General features: G+C 34.1%; 1 protein-coding gene across 5 annotated transcripts in view; it reads left to right on the forward strand.

The window, feature by feature from the left end:
• The window catches only part of ATRNL1 (attractin like 1), a 489,972-nt gene that overhangs the window by 195,003 nt on the left and 272,932 nt on the right, over positions 1-22,037 (forward strand). For all 5 annotated transcript variants that reach the window (XM_035329979.1, XM_035329982.1, XM_035329977.1 and 2 more), the window contains exons 22-24: positions 8,981-9,075; positions 9,721-9,799; positions 10,930-11,087. In XM_035329979.1, the coding sequence (XP_035185870.1) occupies positions 8,981-9,075; positions 9,721-9,799; positions 10,930-11,087 (332 nt within the window). The remainder of the gene's footprint in view (positions 1-8,980; positions 9,076-9,720; positions 9,800-10,929; positions 11,088-22,037) is intronic.

Consider the following 22,037-nt stretch of genomic DNA (forward strand, 5'->3'; position numbering starts at 1 on the left):
ACATTTTAAAACCTACGTCCAGACTTAATTAGCCTTCTAGGTCTTTCTATAGTCAGTAGAGAATCAAGGATTACTCATCCTCCTTGTTGAGAATATCTGTCTTAGAAAAACATCCATAGTCTTCAGAAAGTTTTAGTTAAGGTAGAGTGAACCTAGACTATTAGCAATGTCTAATTGAATAAAATTTTAACACAGGTCAGATTTTTCTGTATTTGGCCCTCTGTTAGGATCAAAATTGACAGCTTGCTATGCCTTTCCAAAAATAAAAATAAAAAAAAAAAATGTAGGAGAAATTATTTATGTTTAAAATAATATTTAGTTACCCATTTGCTGGTTATGACGGTAGTCCCTATGTCTTTTTGTAGGCTTTTTAGCCTAGTTCATCTTTTTAAAAAGAAACACAGATTTGTTGTTGCTGTATGTTTTTTAAAACTTTGAACTTCTGTGAAATTCATTCTCACACAACCTCTCTACGTGGAAAGAGGCATATAAATAGTAATTGCTAGAGGTTTATAAAACTCATTCCACTCATTATGTATAGCAAAAAAATCAAATTTTGCTATTTCATAGTAAAGACTTCACAGTAAATGACTTTGTGTTTTGTCACAATGGACAAGCAATGTTGGACACCAACATATTTTAATACAACAATGAAAATGAGGCAGTGGATGGCTGCTCAATACAGATGATGGAATGAATCAGACAGCTGCTCTGAAAGTTCAAAACAATTATCCTGACTGAAAATAGGGCTGGTGGTAAACCCCTAACTTTGATGTAATACAAGTGGAACTTATTTTGGTCACAAATGAACTTGATTTATAGCATTTGATAATGGAACTTGGTTTCCAAAGCAACATTTTTGCTGACAAAGATGAATATAAATAGAACTGTTCTCAACAAACTCTCAGTGAAAATAGAGAGCAGTCACTTTGGAAGAGCAGGAGAGGCAAACAATATGTACAATGAGGAGGTTAGAGTATAATTTCTAGAATCACCATGAATAGAGAGTTCCCTCAATAGAAAAATGTGGGTAGAATGACTGTGATGTTGCAGTCATGGCGGGCTAGGGGAGTATTCAAACTCTAACTAGGGGAGTATTCAAACTCTAACTTTAAAGGTGATTTCAAGAAATAAAAAATAGAACACTAGTATTTTATGGGGTTTCTTTTCATAATATTGGTGTAATTTGGTCATGCAAAATTTTCACAAAAACGTAAAAACGTACCAACTCAGGCATGTAATTGCCTGTTTGCCTTTTACTGTAAAGAAGATATCGAAATAATGTTACTGGTGGGAATGAATGCTTGAAGGATAGTTTTTTAACTGTGATCTTAAAAGGTTTTATTAATATGTACATCGTTGTGAGTAGGCCAGACGTTTATTTAGTGAATGAAGAGGTTTCACATATTTTTGTTAACCATTCTTTACTAGTAAACATTTTGATTTTATGTTTTGTGGTTACCACTCTTTCTACTCTTACAGGTGTATCAGATCTTACTTCAAGTTGGCTATAGGGATTCCCTCTGAAGTAGGATCACTCTGGCAGCTTTTGGTATCCCTTTGCATACTTTTCAGCATACTTTAATTGTGATTATAAATTATCAGGAAAAAGTATGGAAAATCACTTCAGTCATTGATCGGTAAAGATCAAATGGTCCTCAACATTTATAGAACGTGACTTTTTGTCACAATGAAGAAGCAATGTTGGACATCAACATTTTAATATAACAGTGAAAATGAGGCAGTGGATGACAGATAAGGACAATGGAATGAATCAGACAGTTGCATTGAAAGGAACTAGGCTTTGTTACATGTGGGTCTGGTAGCATACTCTATGGCTGTATGTTATGTACTGCAGTACTTTTGACTTAAAACTTTTGCAAAACTTTAGTTTTGGGGGGTCAAAATACTGAAAATAGAAAGTTACAAGACACATGAATGTGTTGAGTTGTATATATTTTGCTCCCTTGCTGGGAACTCAGGTTCATTCTTTCCTCCCTGCTGGCAGAAGTGAACTGGGATGCTTTACCAGTAGGACCTGGGGAAAAGGAGAAGTAACTCAAAAAGAAAAGCAATTTCCTAGAATTTACTCCAGCCTGATTCTTAAAGTTAATTAATAAAATTCTCTTACTGAAATATGCTACATAGGCAGTGGATGCCAGTAAAGTAGAAGAATTAAGGTTATTAGCATGATTTTTTTTTTTTTAATTCTATTTTTATTTTTTAGTATGGCAGTATTATACAATTTTTAATATCATGGCTATATACTCTTTCCTCTTTCCCTTCACAAAGTGGAACTATTTGTGAAGTAGAAATCAGTGATCATGCAGATGAATGTGTATGTTCCTTTCCTATTACGTTGCAAAAGGTGAGAGAATCACAGTGAATGATGGAAGGAGCTGCAACACAAGAATGATCATATGTAGTGTTATATAATTTGAAATATTATGAAAAATTAAACTTTAAATATTTTGGATTGGCAACTCACAATTAATAGATGTTTTTGTCCTTGGTCTCTTTTTTTTTTCATTTCCTGCCCTATAAAATGGGACTAATAGTGCCTGCTCATCTCACAGTAATGTTATAACAAATTCATTAACTTTTCTGAAGAACTTAGAAAATGATAGTGATGAATACTATAGAAAGCCACATTAGAAATTAATTTGGTCTTTAGAAGAGGGTTTGTGTAGTGTGTAGTAAATGAGGCATGGGCCTAGCACTGAGTACTGAGCATAGAACAAAGTGCCGAATAGCTGCCCATTAAGTGAGCGCTCACCCAAAAATAATTTACAGGCAACCTTGATTGTAGTGGTTCATTTTACAGCCTTGATATTCCTCTTTAACATACCTTTTTGTACATAACTTTATCACCAAGTTACATTACACATATCAATTTTCTTAAATAATATCATAATTATATATTCTTAGAGTGTTTTAGTGGCACTCAGAAATAGTGAAGTAAAACTCCACTAAAATCTCTTAATGTTTCTGTCCAGCCTTTGTTCTTTCGGAAACAGTCTGGCATTTTAGAAAACACAGTTTTCTTTTAATACAAAAGCTCGAGTATCAGAATAGGTCCATTCCCTGCTGGATGTGAGCATAAAACTCCCATATTAAGCCATATTAGCCATGTTGAAAGTTACGGCTGTCAGAAAGAGAACATTGTCTTGAAAATTAACAGCAATATTAGGATTAAACTATTGCTTTGAAATTTTATTTTCTCATTTAATTGAATGACTTTCTTTGCCTAATTACTGTTGTGTTCTTGCATATGCTCATTAGTGACATTTTGAATTGATTTTAATAACTTCTTTTGACTCTGAAATCAGTAAATGGTTTTGAAAAATTCAAAATAAGGTAGGAAAAGGCTCAATAACCATAAGTTCTTGTTATATTTGTCTGTTGACGTCAGGATTGTATTGTGGTCTTATCTCCCAACATTCTTTTTTCTATTTCATCTATTCAATCTTCATCTATTCAAGGATTTTTTAATACAAAATAAAGGAGTGGGCTTGGGAACAGAAATTAGACTGTAGGACTCCCCTCTGTCTGCTGAGTGCCTGCATCATTTGACTTCCTCTTGCCTCTTTCCTGAGGCAACTGAATCCTTTTTCCCTGGAGGTTTGAATCCTGCTGCTGCTCCTCCCTTGCCTACGCTGACAGTGGCACACAACCTGCTAGGCAAAAATGGGAAGAGCTGGTTTTAATACTACCAACAAGAGGGGAGCGTGCAACATGGTGAGATCTCTGAAGAGGAGGCTGTGCTGCAGCAATGTGGGGGCTGAACTCTGCAGTATCTGAGCTTCATAGCTGTGTACTGGGCTGGCTGCTTGAGACCCTTTGACTCAAGCTTGTAGATTCCAAATCCAGCGTGTGGTGGTGGGATGTGGGCTCGATGCATTTGTGTAGGAGATTTCTAGGTCCTCAAGAACTTTTCCATCAGGAATATTTCCTGAACTTTTAGACACTGACGTTCAGGGGTGTTATGGGTTATACCCTAGTATGTGGTTGCTTAAATTCTTTCTGCTTGACGCTTGAGTCACCTGTATTTTGTATCAGATTTGAGGTGAAGGTCTGCACTGCACACCAAACATGCTAGGCATTTTACAGTCATTTTACAGCTCAGAGTGTTGGGGTAACTTCTGTTATCATGTGATAATGTCTCAGTGACTTTCCTTAACCCATTGGTGTGGGGAAACTCTGAACATACATTCAAAAAAACAATAATTTTTATTGATTTTTATTTCAAAAATATTAAGTGGGAAAATGTAAGCATGAAGGATATTGATGGCAAAAAGAAAAAAAGCTGGATATTAACATTTCATTGAAACCATCTAAAACTAAAATGAAACAGACTACTGTAGAGTATTTTTGAAAGACTGGAGCTGTGTAGAAAAATGGGTAACTGTTAGAAATTTGATGTGGTTCAGGTAAATTCTTTTTGTTCCCTTTTTAAAATAAAAGAATGCAACCGTCATTCAGTAATGTTGTTAACATTTTTTCCATAGTTCTGAGGAGAATCTATGCAGTGGTCAACATAGTTAACTACCTGATCTCTTTAGAAAATCATTATAGCTAATTAACACTTTGTGAATTAAAAACGTGCTGAGAATTAAATCTAGATTGAAGAAGTGTGTTTTGAACAAAGGTGGGATTCATTGTCTAGATTTTAAAAAATTATTTCTGTTTAAATCATCAAGTGTAAATACATATGTAAAAAGATACGTGATGTGAAAATAAAGATATCTTAAGAAAAACTAATAAATGTAACTTTGTTTTTTCTTATGGAAAAATGAAACCACCATCAAAACAAAATTGTGTATCAATTGTACTTCTGGAGAGTCAAGCATTTCCTTCTATAATTCACTGAAATCAATCTATTAACTTGATTAACTTGTATGTTTAAGTTCTGAAACTTAATGGTCATTAATAATATTTTGAATTCTATCTCTTACAGAAATGTTGTTGGTTGCATTTGTTTATTTTCAGTGCTCATAAGATTTTGAAAAGACTTGGAACCTTGTTGTTTGGATAGATCAGGCAGATGAAAATTATAATATTGCTTTTATCAGGTGTTGCTTATAAAGCAAGTGATTGTGTTTACTATTTGTATTGTGCTTTTGTTTTCATCCTGTGCTATATGTAAATGCAGTGAGATTTCTTAATTTTTGTATAGCTGTGATAGATTTATTTCCTTATTGAAGCAATCTGTTATATGTGAGTATGTCTTTATAAACAGAAACTTATGAAAAGTCTCATGTTTATCTAAAGGGTAAAAATACTTATGGTTGGCTTGATCAAAGTTTACAGGAGAAAGAAAATTATATGAAATAAAATCTCAGGCTTCTCTAAATTCCTGACATTAAATACATGGAACTATATGTCAACAGTATGTACTGAATGTACTTTAAATAGCTATTTAAGTGTGCTATAAACAGCTATTATCCATTTAGCTATTTGTACATTTACCTATTCAGAACAAGTCATACTTATAAAACTAAATTTCACTTTAAATTTTGTATATTTTTACAAGATAAGCTGTCTAGACTGAATGGCACTATGAATTGGGAAACGTGGTGTGATGTACTGAGTAACTGCTTAGTTTGTTTATGTGCATTTACACTGCATTAACGTAGATTATTTATTAGGGTTTATGTTCAGGCTGGGGCTTGGCAGTGCAAAGGAAAGTTCTGTCCATTGTCTGGAGAAGGTGAAACCTAGAGGAGAGGGAGGAATTAGAATAAGATGCAGATGCAATAGGTAGATCAGTGACTTCTTTACAGTCCCTTTTAATGTCTACTCTCACTTTGAATTTCCTCTAAATTAGTTCTTCCAATTTCTACTCTAATAAAATCTAGCTTTAGAGCCATACAGGCATGTGGGATATTTGATTGGAGGAATAGATCTAGGCAAATCTTGCTCAAAGTTTTTGCTAACCAGAAGAATCCTCACTATGAAAATAAACCTTTCTCCAAGCTGTGAGGAAAAACAAACTTCTTCAGCATACTTCTGCAGTCCTCAGAAAGATGTAAAGGAGTGTTTTCGTAGTATCACCTCTTTCATTTGCACTGTTGAATCATGTAACTGCAATAGGCAGTTGTCATGTTCAAGGCCTATTTGTCATGTTCAAGGCTTGTACATTCCAGGTATCTTCCCTGAATTTGAATCATCTGTGAATAGATACATAGTTCTTCTTTGCAAGCATCCACTTTGTGGCCAAGATAGGTTTGATGATTTGTTGCCCTCTACTGCAGGTCTCTGTGAAATAAAAATTTCATAATTTGTGTTCATTAATACTCAGAAATTTGCTCTTTCTGAATAGTGGAAATCTCTTTCCACTTTGGAAGGCTGGCTTGCCGTAAGTGAAAGGTGCTGTGGCACCTTTGAAGGATCACAGAGTAAGGTCTGTGTATCTACTCTCAGAATTCTTTTTGAGAATCACGAGTGGTGTTTGGGCATTACAAAGGAGATAATGGCTAATGCATGGGGTATATAACTGTCTTTGAGTGATGGAGTGATTGCTAATCAATAGCTCCATAAAGTTCTCTGGGGCATCTTGAGTGTAAAAGATGTTATGCATAACCAACTCTGTTTTTCATGATTTATTATGTCACTTGTTTTGTGACTAAAAAAAAATGGGGGGGAGGGGGCTGGCTACAGATGGTAAAGTTATGGGGATCTCTCTAGTTTAACATCTTTTATCATTGGAAGAGCCTTACCTGCAGTTTTTGAAAAATATGTTCCTAACTCCTTGGCTTTTAGTATATAAAACAGAGGGGTGGAGGGATGTGTTTTGTTGTTGTTGCTTTTAGTTAGTTTCTTTGTTTAAAAACAGGCAGCAAAAGTTTTTTTTTTTTTTTTTTTTTTTTTTTTTAAGATTAAATGACTTTTAAGTTTTTAAACTTAAGTGCTTCTTTTTTTTATGGTTGGGTGACAGGAGTCATGTTTCTAATCTTGGTTTTGTCTTATGATGTCAAACATATATCACTGCTGTTTTTTGGCTGACATTCTGCATCTCTGAGAGGGCACAATCTAGGCTTAGAGGAAAACCATGGCATTTAAAAATTTGCTCTGTATTGTGAGAAATCAACCATACCATGTCCTGAAGGCCTACTTGCATGTAGCCTTTGTAGCAGCCAGAATTTCTGTGGAAGTGCATGCTGTGGTGCTAGTCCACAATACATTTACAACAACTTGCAAAGATCCGTGCTAAAGCACTTATCTGTATTTCATGGATCCCCAGGTTAACCAGATCAGATTTTAACATATTTACAAACTATTGCAGGCCTTTGGCCTTACTAGTTGTGATTATGAAAGGATTTATTAATCCCTTTAATAGGGATCAGTCTCTACTTCCTATCTTTTGTTGTCCTCTTACTGTTTAATAGCTATAATAATGACCTTACTACATAGATATGTCACATTGTTACTAATAAAGTCACTGAAGCTTTCTTAATTTTATTTGCGTAGTCATAGAAGTGTAGAGTAGTATCAATAAATGATTATTTAAAAAATAATATATATTCATCTTTCACCTTCATAAGCTTTCAAATACCTAATCAAAACTCATTGTCTAAGGCATCTGATGATTAAATCAATTTATTTTTATTTGATTAATTGAAACGTGGTGACTGTAATTCCTTTCATGTAGTTCTCTTATTTTCTTTCCATACTCTGAAAAAAATAGTTAGCATTTTCTTCAATTATTAGGACAATACATTGGGTTATATTCACACTTCATTGATCGATAAGCTTTTTTTCTCCTTCTGTGTTAGACTTCCCATGGGATACAAGAGTGTATGTTTTCAGATGATGTGTTACAGCAGAAAAGGTGGTTGTCAGCAGTAAGCACACTATTGAGTCCAACAAAAGGCTGACACTGCTTTTTTCTGCTTTTGACTTAATCAGTCTGTCGCTCTTTGTATTTACTGATTTTGTTTTTATGATCACTTTTTATTATTATTTGTAATGCTCTGCTTGTGTGGTGTTGGTGGCTGGTACAATCTTACCAAGAGAGGGACTGAAATAGGGCATCAGAATTATTCACTAGGGTCTAGTGTCAAAGATAATTTTGGTCTAATTATATTTTCATACACAGAAAATACTAATCTAAATCATGTAAATTTACACTTATGAGGCACCTCCTAATTTCCTATAATAGAGGAAAAGCTGGAATATTTTTATCTTTGTAGGGCCATATTGGCCAAAGAGTTCTGTTACATCTGAAGATGTCTGGCCCTGTAACAGAGCATTCCTGATCTACCCTACCCACCTCTCCTTCCTGTTGCACGAGGATTATTAAACTGCAACACAATTTATATAATAAATACAATACATTTATATAATAACTCTGAGAGCTCTGCTGATTCTTGACTCTCTGATTGCCCTGAACAATGTATTCTGGGATTCTCTGCGACCCCCTCTATGAATTTCAGCAACAGTTATCCCTGTAGATGGGGTCCTTTTCTTGCATTATGGAGGTGCTGAAAACCTGCTTCACCCTGACAGATGCAGCCCCCATCTTCAGAAAGTTCCTTTACAGTTGTTTCTAGAGCTATGACGCAGCTAAGACTTAATTTAATTCGTCCATCTTCAGGAACACCATGGGCTGGCTCAAAATCTCTGTCTTCCAAGTGTTTGCAATTATTTTATTCTCATTTCAGAAATGGTTAAGCATGGCTTGGGTCCTTTCTCCCTTCTGTACTTAAGCCAACTTGAGGTGGCCATTGAGGGATACTGTTGATGTTGAGTGACAGAAATGGAACAGATAGAAACAGCATGGCAGTTTCTTGCCTCTTTTCTTTAATAGTTTGAAGGAAAAATTTGTAGTACAAATGTCATATGAATACTTCTGACTTTTAGATTACCCTATGCTTTTTAAAATAAAAGTAAACGGTGAATTTCTAGGTGCTTGCATAACATTTTATTAATATGTGCACACTTGAATCTATTTTATTTCTGCATTCTGTTTTGCCCACAGACAGCCTTTTGATTGATTACCAGTTTACCTTCAGCTTATTACAAGAGGATGATCGCCATCACACTGCCATAAACTTTATAGCAAATCCAGAGCAGGTAAGAAAATATGATTAACTTTAGACAAGCTTTGAAGAGTCATGATTGAGATTTCCAGTATATTTTATCATAATAAAAAGTCTGTCAAGTGCCTATAAGATAATATAAATATTTCAAATCTTTTTGGAAACTGTGAATATTCCTGTGCATTTGGTGAGAAAAATTTCTAAATGCTAGATCAACAGGCACAGATCAACTGCAAAAGTTTATCAGCTGGTTTGTTTTATTATTGTTCCCATGAATGAAAAGTTCTAATATCTTCCTGAGATGAATTAAAGAAGCATACCCTTCAGTTAAGGAATGTTTATTAGTAGATGAAAAAGATCGTTTATGAATTGTAATTGAAATGTATTTTATGCCACACATTTTTTTTCTTTAGTTTTGCAAAGACAACTATTTCGCTATGGGGTTTCCAATCTGAAAAGATAACTGGTAAAGTTATATTCTTACTTGTGACCTATCCTTATCAAAGCAAAAGAGACAAATGCCTTTGTCTTGGAAGACTGTATATTAGAGTGTCTGTTTTAACTGAAAACTGGTAGATGATTGGAAGCCTATATTTGGTTCTGTGCACTGGATCTATATTCAAATAGATTCTGATGATGTATTTTGTTAACTTCAGTGTATCTTGTTTTTTGTATCCAGTCAAATAAAAATTTGGATATATCAATTAATGCATCAAACAACTTCAACCTCAATATTACATGGTCCATTGGCTCTACAGGTAAGAGTGAATTTTGGTGTGATGTCTTTTTCCCGTATGATTTCATGATCCCTTAAGCTGTTTTAACCCGATTGTCTCTTTGTTGCTAATTTTGATAACAAAACTTTACAAAATGTATTCTTTTGCCATTGTCATTATGCCATTATTAATTATATTATTTAAAGCTCAGATGATAATTTGCAATTTGAACAAAGCTTCATTAATATGTTAACTTTCTCTCCTATTCAATTAAAATGACTTTGGTAGGAAAAGCTTGTAGTCTATTTAATTTTTTTAAATGACAGTGTTATGAAATGCTGTGATTTTAATTAAGATAAATTGCTTCCTTAACTACTGTAGAGACTGAGATTTTAATTTCTTTGTTTCAGTGTTCAAGCTAAAAATTTAATTATTAACCTTAACATTGATATCAAACAATAAAGTTCGTCTGTGTATGCTGATAAAAGGAGCTGCTTATCTATTTTTCTCCAACTTTCAGCCCCATTACTCCTTTTTGTTTTAATAGGAAGGAGGAAAAGCTTTATTTAGACAGTTTCTCTGAATTGGTTCTATTGACTTTCTGAAAATACATCCAAGGAGAAGCATGATGCTTCAATGAAATTGTACTAAAATAAAAAATAAAAACCTTTTAAAAGAAGGTTTAGAGTCTTGCATCAACTCATAAATTCCTTCATAGATGTATTTCTGTATTTTATTTCTGTATTGTATTCTGTATTTTAACATAACACAGTTTGTAAATTCTATTTATTCCTTTATTTTAATTTAGTCAACCTATGAGTTTTTATTGAAATGGAATATAAATTACTAAAATAAACTATATTAGCTGTTTAGCTAACCATAATAACTTCTAAACTCTAAAGTTCATGTAACTTCTATCAATTTTATGTTTCATTCATGATTTTTTTTGAAACCAGAATAAGAGTTTTGGAAATTCTCTTTAAGTACATGAAATATAGCTGTTTTACCAAGTAAGCTGTAATAAAGTGTTATTAAAGTTGTATAATGTAGACACTAAAAGCAATTAAAGAATCTGTTTCCTGTGCCAGTTTACTTTCACCACTTTTATGATGACTAATATTTGTCATGTCTGTGTATATATATATATATACATGTTGTTGTTGTTTTTTTAGCTGGAACGATATCTGGAGAAGAGATTCCTGTTGTTTCTAAGGCTAATATTAAAGAATACAGAGACAGCTTTTCTTGTGAAAAATTTAACTTTCGGAGCAACCCAAACATCACTTTCTATGTCTACGTCAGTAATTTTTCATGGCCAATCAAAATACAGGTTAGTACAATTGTTTTGTTCTTGTGGAGATGTAGACATCTTAGCTCTGCATTCAAGACAAATTTCACTTGTAAAGAAATTGTACAAATAGTATTATTTACATAATATTACATAGTATTTTCTTTGTAGAGGAGTTACATTATGATGTTTATACTTTTGGAGGTTGAGAGGCTTTCTTCTTCCTTTCTCAAATGAGACAGAATTTAGACTGTCAGTTTTAAGTCTGAAGTTAACGTTATTGAGCATACATGTAAATTTGTGATATGTCTTATGCCTTTCAATGTATACATAAAAAATACAAATGTGTTTGTACACAGAAACTTGTATGTCATCATATGATGTGATGACGTACAAGTATCTATGTATATACATACCTAGATATTTGTTTGTAATCTTTCACTAATTTATACCTTTCTTAGCCTCTGACTCTCTGGAAAGGTTTAATGTCTGCATTGCACTGCAATATTACAAACTTCAGAGTTAATATTAGGTGTATGTGGTTGGAATTTATATTCTTCTTTGAATTCATTGGAATAAATTTTTGAGTATTTTCTGGAATGTGTGGCAGACTAAAGAAATTGATACAGTGATGTATTATTTTTTGCCAGAAGTTACAGCAATATTTTTAATGACCATTTAATTACCATTACTATAGCTGTATTTGTAAGTACTATGTCCTCTGTATCAATCAGGTGCTTTTAATGTGGATGACCAGGTTTTGGCTATAGCTAGGCTTTTCATAATCAGACATGAAAGTTATCTGTAAATAAGTTACACAGTGTCCAAAGATAAATTTGTAGAACTTATTCACACTTATACATGTACTAGTTAACATTTATGCATAAAACCCCTGAGGTTAGGGGTATTTTTCCCATCCACCAATCCCACTTTCTAAGGGTAAAACAAGTCTGAATGCCAAATAGCCTTCCTAAACAGACTCATGAAGCAATTTAAACTGTAAATGCTTTACGCACTCCTTTCACCTTTAAGATTGGAAGATACCTCTATCATCATTACAAAACAACCGTTATTAAGGTGATGTATTCTTAAGATGTGCAAATCTTTGTCAGATGTTGGCAGATAGCAGCTCCTTCCTGTGCTGTTGCTATTTGCAGCATAACACACTAATGGCAATGTGTTTTAATGATTGATAAAGAGAATCCCTAATCAATGGTTACATTCCTTCTTCTTTTCTTTTTGTCAGACTTTTGATTTGCTTCCTTACCTGCCACAGTTGCCTCAGATTTTTTTTTTTATATATATATTTATTTTTGAGGCATATGCAAATTCATTGGTCTCAGGTGATGGTGCTTGAGTATTACATTCCTTTTCTGTCCTGTTAATTTCTCGTTAAAAACTTCTTCCACCTAGAAATGAATTCAGTTTTATGCTGAGGAAAAAGAATGCTAAGCTTCAGCTACAGAAACAAAGTTTCAGGATTGTAATATTATCCTCTGTATTTGCCTTCCTAAATTGACAAGATTATTAGTTATCCTTCAAGGTTTTCATGCTGTGATTTGTTCTTCTACAAGGAAATAAGTGAAGTTCATGTTACCCCCATTAATTTCTTATTTTTGGTGCACTGTCAACAGATAAGGTTTTCAAATGATAAATGGAGCAGGGAGCTTTTCAGAGAACACAAATTTAGTTTTGTATGTAAAGTTTATGATTCTGTATATAATAGAGTTTTAAAAAATCTATTGGCCTTCCTGGGATTTAAGATTAAGGGAAGGAAGTAAAGGGTTGTTCCTATCCAGAGGCTGTAATTTCTAAGACTAGTACTACATTGCCTCACAGTTCTTATATCTATGACCTTTTATAGATGTAGATCTGTAAGCAGATTTCACGTTCACAAAAGTGGTTGCAGTCTGTCTATTGCCATAACACAGAACATACATTTAGAGGATGATAATCCTTCCATAAATGATGTTACTGTTATGATGTGACAGAGCTCTTTGGGGGGTTCAGGATACTGATTATGGATTAGAGTTCTGGTTAGGAATGAGGAACTCTTCTAGATGGTCTCTGAAGAAATTCTAGACCGTCTGAAAATAAATGTTCCTGAATTAGCCACCTTTATGTTTCTGTGGTGATTAGACAGCTAGCCCTGTGTTCCAGTGCAGGGCTTTGGATATCACAAGATGCTGGCCTGTGCAGAAATGGCCTAGACTCTGAACTGTTTGTGTTGCAGTTCTTTCAATGACTGCAGTCATGTTGCATTGGTCATAACATGTTGGTTAAAAGCATAGTGATATTTTATATCAATTCACCACTGAAGGTTTCATTTAATCCTGTTAGAGTTAAGGAAATTATTGCAGATTTCATGAGAGGTATTTTGTTCATATGAATAAGTAAGATAACATATGCCTTTACACAGCACTTTAGCAGAGGGCTAAACACTCTCTTCAGCACATCTAATATGATTCGTATACAATCTGAGTACCAGTCCCCTGTATCTGCATTATTCCTTGTGATTTGTAAAGAATAGATTATATAAAGAATGAGTTCTTAAGGAAGCAGAAATCGTGACCTTACTTCCCTTGCAATTGATATTTCAAGCTGTGTTCATATGAATTTCACCACTCTTCTTTTATGCCTGCTATTTTGGCACTGGAGTTAAGATTATTTATGTCTTTGACTGGGAAGGTTTGGCTTTGGATGCTAAAAATGCTCTGGATGTTCGTACTGTTGCATTTTCTGTAGCAGAAGGAACTGTATTCTTGTCCAAGTCACCTATACTATCTCCATCTCTGCATTCAGTTCTCTTCAATATTTTTACATGCACAAGAAAGAAAACTGTGTGTCCCAGCATGCAGTTTTTTATTTGGATCAGGGGCTTACAGTTGCTTCCTAAAGTATTTTTATTATGTGTTATCTATTCAGTAATGTTTAATTCTTTTTCTAAACTTTAATAAGCTGGTGATCCTAACACAAAATATCCTCTTTTGAAATGTGATTTTCTGACTCTGAAAAAAAAGGATATGTGAAGGTTGTGTCCATGCAGCAACTTCCTGAAGATGTGTTGGTCTGAGAAAACTCTCAATCAGCAACTACTCAGAGACCCATTTTGGTTTTGTCACTAGTGAGCCTAATGACCTCAGAATCCAAGCTCTTCAGCACTAGGTGACAGTGAATTACTTACCAGTCATAGAAACTATGTAGAAACTATGTATGAAGTTCAGCTCTCTTCAAAAAAAGTATTTTCTTTGTAAAATTATGCCCTATGTGCTCAGTGCCCCTCTCTTCCATCCATAATGGCTGGAGGGACACAGCTGGGTGCTTTCTCAATAACATTGTTTCTCTGCAACACTGGGGAAAATGCATTTAAATTTCCTGACGCTAAAAGCATTTTATTTAGCTATAAGATCTTTTTGTCCTTGACATCAAAGGAGAAACAGAAATATGGCAAAGCTGCATAAGTGATCATTGGAAAAATGGTGATATAGGACATCTTCAGCTAAGAGCTGTTTCCACAAATAGAGCTGTATCAGGTGCAACATGGACAGCCACATTTTTTTCTCGGAAGGCAGTAGTCGTTCTATACTGGCACACAAATTTTGGATATTTTCCTGTTGAATTATTGGAAGAAAATGCCACACGTCTCCATTTCCTGTAATGCAGAAGTGGATTGGAAAATATGGATGACGCGTGAGCTTAGCTGTTACAGGCTTTCATGGACAACAGTAGTTTATGCGTCTTTCAGAAGATGTCTGTATAAAATATCTTTGTTATAAAGAGGGTTCAAGAGTCCAAGTAATAGGACATATTTTTTCACCCAGATTCATCCTCCCTGTGTTTGACAGTCTGAGTTCTGTGAGTAACTTAGGGGGTGCTGATGTTTTGTCTCTCTGTTAAATAGGACCCCATCAGAAAATGTGGTCATCTTAAATTGGCTAGATTTGTGAGCAGAGTATGTGAGGGAAAAAAAACAAAAAATCAAAAACAAAAAGACCACCAAAACATCACTTGCTTCTGCTCATTTATGTATATATTATTTTGAGAGTAGATGTAATTCAAACTCCACTGGTAATGGAATTTGAAGGCTGTAGCATTTATTTAAAAACGGTAATTTAGACTTAGCCAGCACCCCTAATAATGGTCACAGATCCCTGAAATAGTCAGCAATCATAAAGATTGGGCTTCTGACAGCTATGCTAATATTAATAACAGTATGTTCTTCAGTCTCAGGAAACTAATTTTATGGCAAGAAGCTGGTAAAGTGTTTTTCCCCTTTTTCATCAGTAGCTCCCATATTTGGAGAAGTAGCAAGTGTGTGTGCAAAACAAGCAAATACCCTTAAAATGCTGTCCTGGCTATCTGCTTGATGTACTTGGTCCCAAAGGACAGCATTCCTGCTTCTGGATCAGCTGCTTTCATGCTCCTATACCTCTTCATAACTGATCTCACCTTGTGCCTGAGCAGCAACCTTTTCTGCTAGTTTTAAAGCAATTTCTGTTGTCTTGGTGCAGGGGATGCCATCGCTATTACAGCTGCTTAATATCCTTCCTACCTGTGCCATCAGAGGTTGTCAGCTGTCAGTTATTAACTTGAGTAGCTCAACTGTGGCTAAGAATAATTCACACAGTAACTAAGACTCAAGAAAAAAACACTCTATAAAAAGCAGAAGATAATGATAAGTCTTTTTAGTCATTATTTCCTTTCCTCTTTAATGTATAAATGAAGGATTCATAAGTGCCATAGTTTTTATCTAGGGAGGGGGTGAGCTTAAATTACAAGGTTCAACATGAACAGCAAAGAACTGCCTGGCAAAATCAGCTTTATGTTTGCATATAGCTTGTTCTTCCTTTTTGATCATGGAGTACTTTATCCCTTACATGTTTCCATAGCATAGAATAATTATTTTAACAATGAAGTTAGACATGATGTATGTTTAGAATGGCCAAATGTGTTGGAAAGAAGTATTTTAATTAAACAAGCCTACTGCAAGGTTTAGTAGCACATTGTTAGGTTCTATGTTTCTGCACTGTTGTTTCTGAGGAAAACTATCTTTGGCACCTTGTATTAAGCAAGAATATAATAATGAATTATGGTGAAGATTTACATTTGTTTGTATGTTGCACAACAAATAATCAAAACTACTTCATATATAAATTTACAAGGGATTTTTTTTTTCTTTAAGAGAAAACCACTATTTTTTTCAGTTTACTGGTTTCTGTTTCAGAATTGATTTGCTTTCCCCCGTTAATAGCCTGTCTGTAGCAACTGAAGAAGAGGTCTAATGTAAATCAAGAAGCCTATCTACCCTTGTAATAAAACTTACTGTGTATGTTTTATTTCAAGTTTTTTTGTTTTGGAGTTTACTTTGAATATTTTACTATTCATGAGTGACGTATACTGTTGTAAAAGCTCCAAAAAGTAAAACCTGTCAAGAATTGCCATCAGAATTTACAACAGTAAATAGCACAACCCTCATTACAAAATCAACAAATTAAGATGAGAGCTTTTTGTATTTTAAGTTGTTACTAAATTTTTCAGAGCTTGTGATTCTGTAATCTTTGGAAAATGTGTATGTAACTACATTTGGCTGGCTTTGTATGTTACATCCTCCCATTAGTGACTGCATACCTAAATCTAATCTCTGTGGTTTATGGTTAATTCAATTTCTAAGTTCATTAATGATTTTCATGGAGGTTGGTGAGTAGCTGCTTATAGCTATGTGTGAAGACACTATAATTCTTGAAACAATAAACAGGTATTCATGATGAAGTGGATGCATTAGCTTTCAAAATGACTTTGATGTCTTCTTAGAGTAAATATAAGATTCTTCTTAAAATGAAGTTTTAAAGTAGTATACCGAGAACAAACACCTAGGAAATCCTCCAGATGGCCATTTAGATACGGCTCTGCAAGGAGCGTGAAATTCTTTTTGAGAACAGGACAAAAAGGCATCCTTCATGCAGAAAAGGGTGTATAAGAGTTTAGATGACTGAGTTATAGTCTAAAATATAAATATATATATATATATATATATATATGTAGCTTCATTTTTCCATAAGGATGATGATATTGATTACTGTGTAGCATCAGGATTAATAATAACAGTAAACTCATCTTTATGAAAATTCTCAACAGAGTTGAATGTTAAAAGGCAAGAAGCTTAATGTGCTCAGGTCAGGGACCACATAATATTCATCCTACAATCTGAAAGAAGTGATGTGAAATTGCAGGGCCAGAAGCAAGAGTGTAGAACCAGGAGACTAGATAAAAGTTCTTTATCTGAATGTAGGAAAGAAGTTATTTGGGTGACAACGGGTTTAGTAGTATGTAGTGCTTTGGAAGAAATTCTGAAGGAAGATAATGTTATTGTAAATTTTTGTAATATTCTGTCAGGTTTTATATATTGTCTGTCTATAAAGTCCGAGACAGTCTTGTAGTGGAAAAAAAAAAAAAAAAACAGAGAAAAAAGCTAATCTACTTTTGTGTTAGATCCTTGTAGGTTTATGTAAGCTTCTGACATGTTTGAGTGCAACTGATACTGATGCTTTATAGGCAAACAAAATTTGGAATTGACAATAAGGCAGAAAGAGTATTTATAGGATGTTGTCAATGTCAGTGGAAACTCATTTACGACCCCTATTTAAAGCCATTTAAAAGATTTTTTTTTTTTTTAATTTTACTATTGATGTCCCCCCCCCCCAAATATTTCCCTATAATATCTGCTTATCAGGCCAATAAAACAGAGAAGAGAACAAATAATTACGGATTCCACTATGAGGAGCTATTATTGTTTTAGTTGTGTAGTAAAAGATGCAGAACCAGGGTACAAGGAAGTGGATATAAAGAAACAGTTTTCAGTGGCAGATCATGTGGCTGCTCACGGTACATTTGCACTTCAGTATTCTGCCTTTCTGGGTATGACAGACTAGAAATACTTTGTTTTATAGAAAAAAGTCTGAAAATTCCTATTTTTATCTCATGTAGGATTGCTTCTTATATCTGATTAAAATATATGAAAATATTTTTCATTCTTTCTCAATTCAAATTAAATATTTACCCTAGACTTATGGTTAAAAAACCTGACGCCATTAACAGAAGAAATTAAAAATGATATTAAAATTGTAATCAGTGCAGCAGTGTGGAGACAGAGGTATGCCTCTTGGAATTTCCTTTCAATGCTAGATTCTAAAACTAAACTTCATTTTGTTTTTCAACACATTAGAGACCATTATGAAAATTTCTGTGTCATAGTTGCGTTATTACAGGTATATCTTAAAAGTGTAATTATTACATTAAATAAAGTAGACAAAAATTACTAACCAAATGGGCACTGTTATTGTGATTATGATTACTTTATTATTATTATTATTATTTTTCCTGAGGTAATCAAATACAATACCACAAACCTATTGGTTCTTGCCTGTCGAAATTGTGCCTCTATAATGCCTATAATTTATTTCCCTGTAGCTGCAATTGCATGAAGAATAAATCACAAGACTGTGTAACATTCTCCTAAAATGTAATGTACCCATATCCAATATGTCTTTTTCCAAAATGCTTTCCATGAATCCTGAGACTCTCTGGACGTATTACTAAAATGTGGAGTTGTTTCCTGATTATTATACCTTTATTTCTTTAACAAATAATGATAGAGCTGCTGATTATGTTTTCTTAAAATACATCAGAATTAGTTTGCTAGCCATATTGTGCCAACTTCTAGACCACTCCAATAAATGTAAACGTTGACTTCATTACTTTCCCTGATACATTTCTTTTTCCAATCACCTTAGAAATGGGTTCAATATGACTCACCAGAATAACTGTAAATATTTAACGTAGTTGATATAACTGTTACTTCTCAGAAAGCAGAAGCACTGTTAATAGTTCAGCTGATGATTTAGGGGAAGCAAAACACCTAATTAAGAGATAATTAGTCCTCAATGATGCATAGTTTTAATTGGTGTATAATTTAAGTTTCTGATAAGAGCTCCTGTAACTTATGCGCCAATTGTATAGGGTTTTCTTTTCCAGACAAACCAAGGCACCATCTACTGGTAGCTGTTTAACACAATAGAGATGTATAGATATTCTATTTGCTAATAAAAATTGTCTCCCTATGATGTTTAACAAGTAGATATTGAGATTTTTTTTTTAATTTCCATTTCCCTTATCATAATTAAGTAAATTATAGTTAGAACATTTAAAATTAAATAGAAAATACTGCTTAAAGATAGCTTTTATTTGTTCAAGACTTTTGATTAGCTATAGGAAAAGAAATCATTCATTCATCTTGAGATTTTGAAAGGGAACAAGTATCACAGGGTATAGAAACCATTTTTTTTTATATATATATAATAAAGAAAAGAAAAACCTTTAAAGATTAAGATTCCACCTGAAGAAAATATCCATGCATTTTTGAACTGGAGAAGCCTATAAAGGTCATACACAACGGTTCCCACTCAGTCAGAGTAATTTCAAAGTAAATGTTTGGCTCATAGGGAGTCAGAATGGAAATAGGAAGATGGTAGGGAATAGATATTTTCATCCTATTTATCATGACTGTCACTTCTAGAAACCTTAGTTTCTCTCTCTAACCAGGGTTTCATAGATAAATGTGAACAACATGCAGGATTTCTGTATCTTATATTTCTGTTTAAATTTGGATTTGTGCCAAACAGGACCAAATTGCATTTTATCAATATTTCTTAATATAATTTCAGTGGCCATAATCAACTTAAAACTTCCAGTGTAAGAAGTTTATGAAGTGGGCTTCTTTGGAACCCCACATCTGCTGAGTAGTGATGACAGTCTTATGAGTCTCACCAATATGACTGTGTCCCTGACACTGTCAGATACGTCAGGTTTTCTAGTTACAGTAGCTTCTGGGTTTCCTAAGGTCGTCAGGTTGCAGGAATTTTTGCTGGTCAGGCCACTCTGAACGCAGCTGCAAGATACCTCAACCTACTGTCCAAAAACACAAGCCACGTCAATGTAAATCTACATCATAGGACTGTTCTTCAGAAGCAGCACATGGTCACTTGTCCCATGACTTGAAGGCTTCAAATCTGACCTCTTGAGTGCTGAACCAACAGAGTTTCTCATGGCTAACTGTTTCTGAGCCAGTGATTTGGGAAACAGTACTTTCCAGCTCTAGCTGAACTTAAAAGCGAGGACCGGAAACAGCTCTGGGCTTTTGTTTAGGATTTAAGAGCTTAACTCCTGTGCTGGCTATGGCCTACTAACTAGAAATTGTAGGGGTGCTTACAGATGTGTTTGCAGAGCTGACTAAATCCCAGCTTTCCACAAGCAGTGAAGCTTCAAAAGTTAGGGCATTTTTTTCTGGAGGAATGTTCTCAGGAGTGAGTTAAGGCACCATCAGCATCCTTTGCAAGAGGAAGATTCTGCCTTAGATTAATCAGATATTCATGCTTAAGAACATTTCTTTTGGTAAATCAGTATTTTTGATGGAATTCTAATGTGTAGGATTTTTTGTAGCCACAGATGCAAGGAGTTAATCTTTGTATATGCTACTAAAAGAAAATCCCTGGGAATTTTCTCATATTGATATGTGGGACCTCTTAGGTATTTTGTTGTTGTTGCTGAAATACTTAATGTTGACCTCTGCCATTTTAAAATCTGTGTATTAATTTTGTACCAATATGGTCAATGTATGGATTCCTATTATGAAATAACAAAATTAAAATATTAGTTAGTGAGACTCCAAGATTTTCAAATGAGATCCATTCCACAGTTCCTTGTGGATTAACTAATGCTCATTCCTAAGGAACAAGCAAAGGTTACCACAAAGTTGAGCGGAATCTATCTTCTGGACAATCTGTGATATTGGGGAGGTGCTGTGCTCTTTCTCAGGTTATAGTGTGAATGCTTATATCTTTAGACTCAGCAAGACAATGTTAGGTCTGGTATTCTGTTTGCTTTCAGTATGAAATGTTGATTAGTTTTCATTTTTAAATGTTTTAATGATTTTAAATTGTGTTAATGGTGTCATTTTTATAATCTCTCCTGAATTATTTGTTGTCAGGAAGCTATATTTTGAAGAAATAAACAAACAAAAATGCTTGATCTGTATTAGACAAACATTCTATGCTGTCAGGAGGCAATATGAACATGAACAACTGTTAGGCACAGCTAGACAGGTAATTATTTTAAACAAGAGGGTGGAGAGCTTTCAGGTCATCTGTTTTTTTTTTTTTTATTATTATTTTTAAATCTGGCTATAAGTACATTAGTTACTTGTCATTGCTTTTCTATGTAAGCATTTGATTTCCTTGCTACCTTGGTGTTGTATCTCATAGACAATAAATTCAGAAGGGGCTGCTATGATCATATAATCTGAAATGAGACATAAACCAAAGGATAGGCTTTCACAAATTAATTGCTGTTTGAATTAGATGATATATTTGAAAAACAGATTCAGTCTTGGCTTAAGTATTTCTAGAAACCTTATGTGTGCTAGAATCCTACTAAATAGTTCTGACATAATTATTGCACTCTTTAAAAATATATTTGTCACTGAAAGCGTAGCTTTCCATGTGCTAGTCTTGAAATATAGTTTTATGCTAGAGAGAAGAGCTTGTGCTGTTGTAAATACTTAAAATGTGCTCTATCACTTTTTCTTCAGCCTTTCTACAGTCTAACTGTCATTCTTGCAGTTTTTCTCTGAATCCGTTGGGAATTACGGATACCAGATCTGGATATGCTTTTCCAAGCATGATTATGTTTCAGATACAGAAGTAATGATGTTCTTGAGGGGGTTCAAAAAGATGCTTATTAACAGCACCCTCATGGAGCTTCTAGAGGAAGCAAAGCAACCTTAACACTTCCTTTCCTGCTCTGTTTTCTTGTGATTCGAGTCCAGCCTTTTTCTGACATTCATTATTGTCTTCTATACAGCCAGGATTGCCATAGTCCTTTTGTCACAGCTTTAGGAATTTAATTATCTACCATAACCCCATATGTTTTTCAGTGTCA

Source organism: Oxyura jamaicensis, chromosome 6 (assembly GCF_011077185.1).
Source record: "Oxyura jamaicensis isolate SHBP4307 breed ruddy duck chromosome 6, BPBGC_Ojam_1.0, whole genome shotgun sequence".
NCBI lineage: Eukaryota > Metazoa > Chordata > Aves > Anseriformes > Anatidae > Oxyura > Oxyura jamaicensis.